The sequence below is a fragment of the Galeopterus variegatus genome, unplaced genomic scaffold (assembly GCF_000696425.1).
Source record: "Galeopterus variegatus unplaced genomic scaffold, G_variegatus-3.0.2 Scaffold2915, whole genome shotgun sequence".
In the NCBI taxonomy this organism is placed as follows: Eukaryota; Metazoa; Chordata; class Mammalia; order Dermoptera; family Cynocephalidae; genus Galeopterus; species Galeopterus variegatus.
This window is the reverse complement of record NW_007729026.1, coordinates 50,141-60,817: the sequence shown is the minus strand read 5'-3', so window position 1 is coordinate 60,817 and position 10,677 is coordinate 50,141. Positions and strand designations below refer to the sequence as shown.

At 50.4% G+C, this 10,677-nt stretch overlaps 1 protein-coding gene across 1 annotated transcript in view; it reads right to left on the bottom strand.

Moving 5' to 3' along the window:
• Positions 1 to 4,067, bottom strand: part of LOC103599330 (keratin-associated protein 10-3-like) — a 5,084-nt gene extending 1,017 nt beyond the window's left edge. Inside the window, exons 1-2 of the mRNA XM_008583441.1 lie at positions 4,015 to 4,067; positions 3,677 to 3,867 (exon numbers count right to left, since the gene is read on the bottom strand). Of these exons, the coding sequence (XP_008581663.1) occupies positions 3,677 to 3,867; positions 4,015 to 4,067 (244 nt within the window). The remainder of the gene's footprint in view (positions 1 to 3,676; positions 3,868 to 4,014) is intronic.
• Between the last annotated feature and the right edge of the window lie 6,610 nt (positions 4,068 to 10,677).

Genomic DNA, 10,677 nt, shown 5'->3' with positions numbered 1-10,677 from the left:
TGGCCACTCTTTTCTAGGTCTCTCCACCCTTTTTAGGGGCTGGAGTCAGAGGGTTTGTTGATACCCTGGGGCTGCTGCAGCAGGAACCATGCACTGGTGACTTAGAACAGTGAACGTTGATTTGAACCAAGGCGTGGGCAGTGTTGGTCCGTTCCGAGGCTGTGAGGGGTCTGTTGCAGGCCTGTCCCAGCTTCCGGTGGCTTGCCGGTGAAAGAAAGGGAGCCAAGATGCAGGGTACCGTTCAAGCTTTATTAAAGGAAGAAAATCTGCCGGGCTGTGCTCAAAGTGGCAGGCAGCCTGGGGCTGCCCTGAAAAGGGGACAGCACCAGGTGTGGGGTGGTAGAGCTTATATAGTGTGCCAAGGGCTGGCTGATACCATCAAGGAGGGTCATTATGCTAATGTGGACCGGGATGGAGAACTGCATCCTTGTGGAAGCAAAAGGGGTTTCTCTTTAAGTCAGGAGGCTTCTCGTAAAGGGAAGGGGGGAGGGGAGGAAGTGGACGGTGCCATTTTGTACTTGGACTTGTCTAAAGTGGCGCTGGTTATGTTGCAAATCTATTAGCTGGCTCATGGTGTTTTCAGTTTATAGAAGCTTCGCTTGATGTCTGCCTCTGTCTTCTGTGCGTGCATGTCTGTGTCCAAATTTCCTCTTCTCATAAAGACACCAGTCAGGTTGGATCAGGACCCCACGAATGACTTCACTTTGATCACATCCGCAGAGATCCCATTTCCAGATAAGCTCACATTCAGATGCACTAGGGGTTAGGACTCCAACTTATCCTTTTTGAGGGGACACAATTCAGCCCCTAACAGAGTCTGCTCAAAGCCATAGGATTAGCCTGGCCCCTCCTCCGTGCATCCCACATGGCTCTCTTTAGACCGTGTCTCGTTTGGGTTCCTTGGGAAGGAAGAGTCCACGCTGAGAATCCTGCATCGTTGGACCTCACTGGACACAGGCTGAGCCCACTGCACTCAGAGGAATGCCCAATGCCAGGCGTGCAGGTGGCTCTGCCCCTGTCCCGGCATTGTGGCAGCTGCAGGAGGAAGGAGGCCCATATGTGGGATGGCTGTGCTAATTTCAGTGGCGGGAAAACCTTCAAATCGACAGTGCACAGAGCTTGCCTGGTCCCTGCAGTGTGTAGGACCATGGGTCATCCTGGGTATGGGTGGGAGATGTCTGGAGGGGGCAGTGTCCTCAGAAGAACAAGGCTATTGAGCTGTCTGGGAACCAAGATATCACGGAAAAGAGTGCCAGAAAGCGCATCCCTCCTGCTGGGAGATCATATCTAGAAACCTCCACCATTGTGATGTCTGGTATGAATGAGGAGAGGATGCGATGTTCAGGAACTCCTGGAGCACCATCCTGGGCAGCACTTTCTATCCCACTGTCCCATGCAGACAGCCTCGCCGGGCACGTTCCTCCCACCCTACATCCCGCCGCGTCCCACAGACACCCTGGGATGCCCCAGGGGGCAGTCGGGCTCTGCCTGCCAGGCCACAGAGGAACGCTCCGCAGCTCCCTCTGGCTTCACGTATGTCTTTGAAGTAGGCGGCTGTCCCTGAGTCAAGACGATGGCAGCGAGGTCCGTGTCTTGTTTGTGGCCATCAAGAGGGGCACGCCTGAGATCTGCAGGGTCTCAGTGCATTTAGAACTGTCGCCGCTTTATCGACATGCACACCACGCTTCCAAAAGTGAAGGGAGCCACCCTCTCTGACTCAGCCCGTCCTCTGCATCTGGTGGTGCAGGTGTGACCGTGTGGACATCCACAGTTGTATGGACATGCTGAGGACAGTGAACCTGTTGGTTAGCCTGGTGCCACGTGGAGCAAATGCGTCCACATGTCACCTGGCTGTGCCAGTCCACGGGCTGCCCTGGATGTTCTCGTGCCCTGGAGGCTACCACAGTGGCAGGTCTGTCCTTCATCTGGACAGTGCTGTGGCCTCGCTGCGGGCTCTAAGCTGCTAGTTTCTGTGTGGGCCAACCTCCCTGTACCTACGTTTCTTGGTTAGTGAACTAGAACATTCTCCCCCATCTTTATTAACTCTTCGTGCTGTGAAGCGTCCATCAAGGCCTTTGCCCATTTATCTACACAGACAGCCATAAATTTTTTCACATTTGAATGAACAAGTGGTGGGTGTAGTTTTTGAATAGACCCTGGCAAGCTGAGAGATTCATGAGTCCGTGAAGGTTTAAATTCAGCTACTTTCTGTTTGAAAGTCCTCTTAGGGTTTTGCTTGTCTCTTCTTCCCTGGGGTGAGCTAAGCTGGAGGCAGGTGGTGTATGGTCCCTGCAGCCCCCTCAAGGAGGTGCCATCTTTTCCCATTCTGGTCTGCCCGGCCCTGCTGTTCTGCTCCTATTGGCCTCATCCGGTCTGTGCCTGGCACAAGGGTCAAGTGGGGCACCTGATGCTGACCTGGCTGGTGCCACTTGACTCTCCAGTGCTGGTGGTCCACTGAGACTGCAGCCTCGTCCTCCCCACTGTCCCGAGGGCTTTTCACAAGGCATCTTTTTGCTCTTTGCCTCCTCAACCAGGCCTTAAACCCTGAGTTGGACAAGTGACATCTGAGCCACCCCTGAGTCCCTCTTGGGGCCCACAAAAACTTGCTGGTGCTTCAGAGCACTCAGGGGTGGTCCTCTGAGGGCCCCTCTCTCCATGGCCTGCTGTTCTGGGCTGCACACCAGGACACTAGCACCGTGCATGGCGCTGTCAACTCCCCAAGCAAACAGGGTTTCTCCCCAGCTCACCTTTAACGTGGACAGCAGGGGACAGTCATGGGCAGGTGGCTGAAGTCTTCTCTGCTCTGTGCCCCTCTCTTGCCCAGCCGAGAGGCCTGTCCACCACGGGGAGGGAGTGTCGACGTGGACAGCAGGGGACAGTCATGGGCAGGTGGCTGAAGTCTTCTCTGCTCTGTGCCCCTCCCTTGCCCAGCCGAGAGGCCTGTCCACCACGGGGAGGGAGTGTCACTTGGTGTGGAGAGGGGAGCAGGGCAGATGGCATCTGCTTTTGAATGTTTCTGTCTTTCAGGTGACTTGAACTCGGAATTTGAGAACATGCCTGTACTGTCTGGCTCCTATGAGTGGACCCATGGCCCAAATGTGGGGTGGTCACGGGCCTCGGGGAGGAGGGAAAAACATACAACTGCCCATGTTCCGTGAGGACACACACTTTATTGATTTTAGCAACTGACCTCTGTCACATCAGATACAAGCAACCACTCCTGTAAAGGGGGCTCCCAGGGGCCCCCAATCCACCCCATTGAGGGATTTATGGGTCATCTCTTCACAGAAATGGAGGGGGATGAGTGGCATGTTCAAAAGCCCCTCCAGGCAGCAACTGTGCAGCCATCCAAGGGGAGAGGGCTGATTCTGATGGCACAGGGCCTCCACAGCCTCCTGAGACTGGAGAATTCTGCTCAAAGCCAAGACAGGAGAGCGAGCTGTTCAGCAGCAGGACTTCTGGGCCGAGGTGGTGACACAGCAGGCTGGGCGGGAGCATGCAGTGTGGCAGAGCAGGGACATGCAGGAGGAGGGTCTGCAGCAGGAGGGTAGACAGGGGCTGTGCTGGCAGCATGAGGGGGCTGGGCAGGGAATGGCCCCAGAGCAGATGGGCATGGAGCAGATGGGCACAGAGCAGGCCTGCTGACAGGAGGAGGAGGTGCAGCAGGGGGACTCACAGCTAGACTGCTGGCAGCACAAAGAGGAAGCTCCAGAGCAGACGGGCACACAGCAGATGGGCTTGCAGCACGCAGGCTTATAACAGACGGGCATGCAGCAGACAGGCTTGCAGAAGATGGTTTTAGAGCACACGGGCACACAGCAGTCCTGCTGGCAGGGGGAGGAGGCACAGCACACCACAGCTAGACTGCTGGCAGCACAAGGGCGTGCAGGAGCTGGTACAGACTGAGTGGCAGGGGCTGGGCACACAGCTCACTGAGGTGTAGACAAGGGTCAGACAGGGGGTTGGGGCACAGCTGCAGGGGGGCTTGCAGCAGCTCTCTGGGCAGTTGTCCACCTGCCCGGAGTTGTCGGAGCAAGTGCTAGAGCAGACTCGGTGGACATAGCCATGTGGCGTGGTGAAGTGTGTGTGTGTGTGTGTGTGTGTGTGTGTGTGTGTGAGTGTGTGAGTGAGGCTGTGAGTGTGTGTGTGCATGTGTGCGAGTGAGTTCATGTGGGTGAGCATGTGTGTATGTGAGTGTGTGAGGCTGTGAGTGAGTGAGGGTGCGACGTGCTGGGGCTGTCGAGCTTGTACGCTGATGGAGTTTGGATGTGTTGTCCCCTCCAAAACTCATGTGGAAATTTGATCCCCAATGCAGCAGTGTTGGAAACTGATTGAGTTATGTGGCACGGATCCCTCATGAATGGATTAATGCTCTCCCTGGGGGAGGGGGGATTAATGAGTGAGATCTTGCTCTATTAGTTCCTGCGAGAGCTTATTGTTTATAGGGCCCTGGCACCTCTTGCTTCTCTTTCTTGCTTCCTCTTGCCATGTGATCTGCTCGTACCCACTAGCAGCCTGCCACTTTACACCATGCGTAGAAGCAGTCTAGGTCCATGCCAGATGCAGCTGTCCCAGAATCGTAAGCCAAATAAACCTCTTTCCTTTATAAGTCACCCAGTCTCAGGTATTCTGTTATAGCAGCACAAAACAGTCACCCAATCTCAGGTATTCTGTTATAGCAGCACAAAACAGACTAAAACATATGCCCTCCCTGCCTGCGCTGGCCCCTTCTTCATCAGTGCTCCATCTGGTTGCTGGGACCCTGCTTAGTGCTGGTTCATCCTCCTCCAGTGGTTTTTTGCTCATTACACCGCTGGGTGTGCTCCAAGACTCTGTTTCTCCATCTGTTCTTATTTTGGCTCCAGCAAACCCGTGGAAAGCATTTCAGGCAAGCTTTGGTTGAGTTGAAAATTTGGAAGTGAACACCTCTCCAAAGTGAGGAATTCTGGTTCCAGCTACCCTGTGTTTGTAATGATTAAATATTTTCTATAACTTTAAGCATTTTAAAATATAAGAGTAAAGAAAAATTTGCATATTTTATAAAATGCAACTGGCACAAACAATTAGATAACAAGAACCTAAGTGTCCCTCCTCTTCAAATCACCTGTGCCTCATTAAAGAGAATGCTCAGAAATTCGATATCATGTGTATTTATACTTTCTCTGTTTAGCTCTTCAGTCCTATGACACATTCAAATGCCTTTTTGTTATATTTCAAACTATATTCTGGATTTTTTCCATTTTCTTTTTGCCATGGTTAAAGATCAAGTAATTTTTCATGAAAGATGGTGGGTTTTACATTTTAAGATTCCTTGTATGTCTGAAAATGTATCAATTTTACAATCATACTTAGGTGATACTTTAGCTGGGTATAAAATTCAGGTTTAAAATAATCGTTTCCTCAAAACGAGAAGACATATCTTCTTCTTTTTTTGTGGTGTCCAGTGTGGCTGATGAGGGTCTGATGCTGGTCATCTGTCATTTCTTTATAGTTTGTTTCTCTCTATCTCTCTTTTTAAACTATCCATGTGTTTGGTTTTCTTTTTATTCTTGCTCTAAAACATCATGTGTTTGTTTCTAGGCTTGTGTATTGTTTTAGTTTCTGTGGTTGGAACTCATTGAGACTTCAATGTGAAGAACTCATCTCAGGAAATGTTTTTGCAGTGTTTTAAAATCAGTTCACCTTTCCTGGTCTTTCGTTTTGTGATTCCTGTCAGAGGTTGGATCTTCTGGAACTAGCCCTTACATCTCTTAATTTTTCTGTCATTTTCCTTGTGTTTATCCTTTGTTCTTTTCTTTTGGAGATTTGCTTGCTTTTATCTTTCAGACCACATTTCAGTCTTTAGCCATTTCTGGTCTATTATTTGGCCCTTACATTGATTATTTGTTTCCAAATTTTCCATTCAAAAGTTATTTCTGATTATTTCCTTTTTATACAGCTTGATTTTGACTTGTGATATGAATGAAATATGTTCCCCACTAACTCTGATGATGTTATGGTGAGTTTTTAAAAGGTTTCCACCATTTCTTAAACCATGAGTTTCACTGGACATCAGATAAGTTCTGCTCATTGGTGGCAACTCATTCAATTTTATGAATTAAAGACTAAGTAATTTTATTCTTGGGCATTGGGGTCCTGCTCCAAGTTTTACACTGTTCTGTTTTCATCTGCTTCTCTTATCTACACATATAAAGGTTCTTGCTGAACCTCTCTTTCTTGTTTTTATATTTTTGATTTTATTTTTCTTATCCCTCTTAACCATCCTTTCAGTGGGTATCATCAGAGGTTGTGGGAGAACCAGGTGCTTGAAGCACTTTCCAGAAATGAAGTGTTGCTTTAAGGAAATGAAGGAAGAATTGGTGACCCTAGTGCTACATAATCTTACCTTTTAGACACATGTCATCACAGTGTGATCTCTTTTCAATGTCAGCAATGTGTGAGGTATAACCTTAGAGGCTGTCCTTGCAGATACAAATGCTGAGAGAAGCTAGCCATCTGTGAGAGGACAGCCAGTTGGTGGTAAAACTGAGCACACAGGAATAAATGGCTCCACTTTTCATGTGGCTCCTCTCTGACCTCCCTTAGGACCGGCTCCTGCGAAAGCCTTGTGTTTTGTGAGTGGGAGACGGAAGGACTGTGGGCTTGAGCCTATGGGATTTGGGCTGGGACAAGCCCCAAGGTACATATAATAATTTTCTCTGCTTTTCCCATGGCTGCCTCTGGTATGCTGCTTAATCCAGTGGGCATTATGATTTCCTTGTCTCTTTATTTCTCATTTGTGACCCATGCCCTTTACGTAGCTCTCTTCTCCTTGGCCTCTGGACCACCCACCACTGTCCGAAGCATCTTTTCCTCACCATCGCTTTACCCACAGCTCTTCAAGAGTCTTGGCTCACCTGCTGCAAGCTGGGGCCCAGCCCTCAGTGAGGATGGGCTCCTTTGGATCATGGAACTGTCGGTTGGGGGCTGGCAGGGCAGGTTCCGTGCAAGATCAAATGATCAAGTGATTTTTAAAAACAAGCACAAGGCTGGCCTGTGGCTCACTCGGGAGAGTGTGGTGCTGATAACACCAAGGCCACGGGTTCAGATCCCTATATAGGGATGGCCAGTTAGCTCACTTGGGAGAGCGTGGTGCTGACAACACCAAGTCAAGGGTTAAGATCCCCTTACTGGTCATCTAAATAAAAAAAAAAAACAAGAACAAACTCTTTGGGCATCTGAGAGAGTGGAGCTGAGCTGGTGACCTGGTCCTGCGGGCAGGTGGGAGGTGCCAGGTGGCCGAGAGTCCGGAAGGCAGGGGACTGACAGCTGTGTCCTGCAGGTAGGCATGCGTGTTTCTTCCTCGCTCTCTCCTGTCACCGCTGGGTGAGGAGGGTGACCAGGCCCCGGGGCTGTGCTCCTGAAGCTAATGGGACTGCCTCTGGCAGCTCCTCGCTAAGCTGGTGCTTCTGGTTTGCAGCACGTCTTGACGTTGCTCATGCAGTCTCCTAACCCAAGTTTAGCAAGAATTCTGCCTTGGGCTTTTGGGTAAGGAATGAATTGAATCATACACGTATGTGCATTAATCTATTGAGAGTTCTCGTGGCTTTCTGCTTCCACTTTATTAGTGTAATTTATTATATCATTTCCAACTTGCATTTTGAGATATATTCTACTTGATAATGGCTTATTCTTCTTTTCCTCGGCATTATTGAGGTATAAAAATTGTATAAATGTAAGGCGTACAGCACAGTGTTTGATACACATACACACGTGCAGTTACTATCCACCACCTTGGTTCCTTTCTTCTTTGTGTATGTGGTGAGAACATGTAAGATCCACTCTCTTAGCAGATCTTGAGTCTCAGTACAGTGTCATTAAATGTAGTCACCATGCTGTATGTCAGGTCTCCAGAACTTACTCATCCCACGTGCCTAGAGCTCTGTGCCTTCTGACCAGCATCTTCCCATCTCCCCATGTCCCAGCCCCTGCTGCCCACGCTTCTGCTCTCCGCTGCTGTGAGTTTGACTGTTCAGATTCCACATGTAAGTGAGATTGTGCAGTGTCTGTCTGGGCCTGGCTTATCTCACTTAACATAACATCCTCCAGGTTCATCCACGTTGTCACAAATGGTAGGATTTCCTTCTTTTTTAGGGCTGAGTAGCATTCCTCTGTGTACATGCACCGTGTTTTCTCCATCCTGTCATCTGTTAATGAACACTTAGGTTGATTCCGTATCTTGGCTATCATGAATAGTGCTGCAGTACACGGGACTGCAGACATCTTCGAGGTACTGACTTCATTTCCATTGGGGATATGAGTATACCCAGAAGTAGGATTTCTGAATCATATGGTAGTTCTATTTTTAATTTTTTGAGGAACCTCCATACTGTTTTCCATAATGGCAATACACAAATTATTCTTCTAATGTAGTCCATATTAAATTTGCTAACATTTTATTTAGAATCTCTTACTTTATATTTTTAAATAAGATTTGTCTACAGTCAGTGTTTCTCTCTCTCAGTCTGTCTGTCTCCCTATTGTTGCTGATTTTGGCATCAGGGTTTTGCCAGTCTCATTAGATAAATCCAGAGGACCTCTGGCTTATCGTAAGCTCTGGGATGTTTTAAATATCACAGGGAAGGTCTTTACATTGAAGGATGATGGTCTACACCTTTAAAACCATCTGCCTTTTGAAGAATCAGATCTTGAAATAACTTTTCAATATTTTCTTGGATATTATTGTATTAAAATTTTCATTTTGTTAGTCAGTGTAGGTAATTTACATTTTTTAGAACATGGCACATTTTATTTATATTTTCACATTTTAGGATAAATATGGCTATACTACTTTTGTATACTTAGAATCAAAACTCTGAATCTGTGAGCATATCCCTTTTTCCATTTTTAATGTGTTTATTTGTATTGGATTTCTCAGAGCTTTTAAAGTTTTATTGCACATGGTTGTACAGGTGTTTGTGTGGACATAGGTTTTCACTTCTCTTCGGTAGATGCCCAGGAGTGGACTGCCAGGGTCACAGGTCACTCTGTGATTAACATGTCAAGGAACTGTTTTCTGGGTGACTGCACCCAGGATCAAGGCTCTGACAAAGCAGAAGACGCAGCTGATGGGGTCTCCGGGAAGGGCGTCCGAGCTGAGGCTTCCCCAGGAGGAGCGTGCCCAGGGATGGCCACGGTGGCCTGAGTCTTGTCTGTGTCTTGGACAACAGTATGCAGGGGTGAAAGTGACAAACGTGGATGAGGTCAGAGAGTGAGCCCTGGGCCCTGCTCCCTGCTGTCTGTTCTGACCCACGGCTGTCAGATGCGTGTGTGGGGGACCCGTCTCCCCAGGACTGAGGCTCGGCCCCAGTCAGCTGCCCTGAGAACCGGATCAGGAAGCAAACATCTCTGTCCCTGGGGGCCCTCGTCTCGACCTGGCTTTGCTTCCAGTGAGACAGACAAGGCTGTGCCAGCTTGAGCTCTGGCCTGGGAGTGGCCGCTGCTGACTGTCCTGGGCAGCCTGCTTCGGGGCAGTGAGGGAGGGGCTGTTCTGACCACAGTGAGCACCGTGGGACTCCAGGTGGAGGTGGCTTGATGCCTGGTGGTAGGGCCGGCGTCCTCTGGCGCCTACCTGCAGAGGCCTGTTTATTTGGCAGGGGGTGGGCCTAAGACCTGGCGCAGAGAGTAAGGGGCTTCATGCCACATGTCTGATATGGGTCCTGGACCACGTCTGACAGCCTGAGGGGTAGCAGGTGGGAACAGGGAGACCAGGAGTGTGGGAAGGGTGTCCTGAGGTGAGAGTGCAGGAACGAGGGACCAGGAGGTAGCCGGGAACCCCCACATCTCTTGGGGAGCTGTGCAGGGGAGGAGGCTGGCATCCTGGAACAGTTTTCACTGCTAGCTCTGCCTCGTTTTTACCCCACCAGCGACACCTGGGAAATGGACACACCAAGAACGTGAGGCTGGTGGGTTTCAGTCCTGGACAAGGGCACTGTCTCCATGTCTGTTGTGGGGGGTAAGGAGGGTGGGATGCGGAAGCTGGAGGAAAGGCGGCCTCACCAGGTGTGGGGCCAGGCCTGGCTCAGCTATCCCAGTCCCGGGGGTGGGGTGGGGGGGTAGCCTCAGAGCTGGGAAGAGCATGTGTGACTCAGGGGCCTGTAGCTGCTACCAGGGGATCTACTTTGTACCATCACCCCTGGCCTTGGTCCCAGAGGTGACAACCCTGAGATGGGACTGGGGGCCATCTGTTGGGGCCAAAGGTCCCAGTGGGCTATGAGGGAGCCTGGCCTTCCACGTCCATAGAGGCCAGCACCAGGTGCCATGTGTCCCCCACCTCCCCACCCCCTGCGTGTCCATAGACAGGACCGAAGTTCAGAATAGGACAGAGGACACTTTATTAGGACTCAGAGGTGGCATCATTGCCTGACTGATGACCAGGCCTGTGGGGGTGGGGACTCACCCTGGGAAGAAGGGGTCCTGATGGAGCGACTGGGGCACCCCCCTGCAGCCAGCATCACAGAACAGCAACAGCTTAGGGAGCATCCCCAGTCCCTGAGACCAGGGCCCTGTCCTGTCCTCTGTGGTTGTCAAAGCCAGAGAGGGTGGGTCAGGCTGGGGCAGCCGGGAAGTCAGCCCCCACGGTGGGGAAAGGAGCCTCGATGAGGTCTGGCCCAGTCAGCAGTAGGACTTCTGACCTGA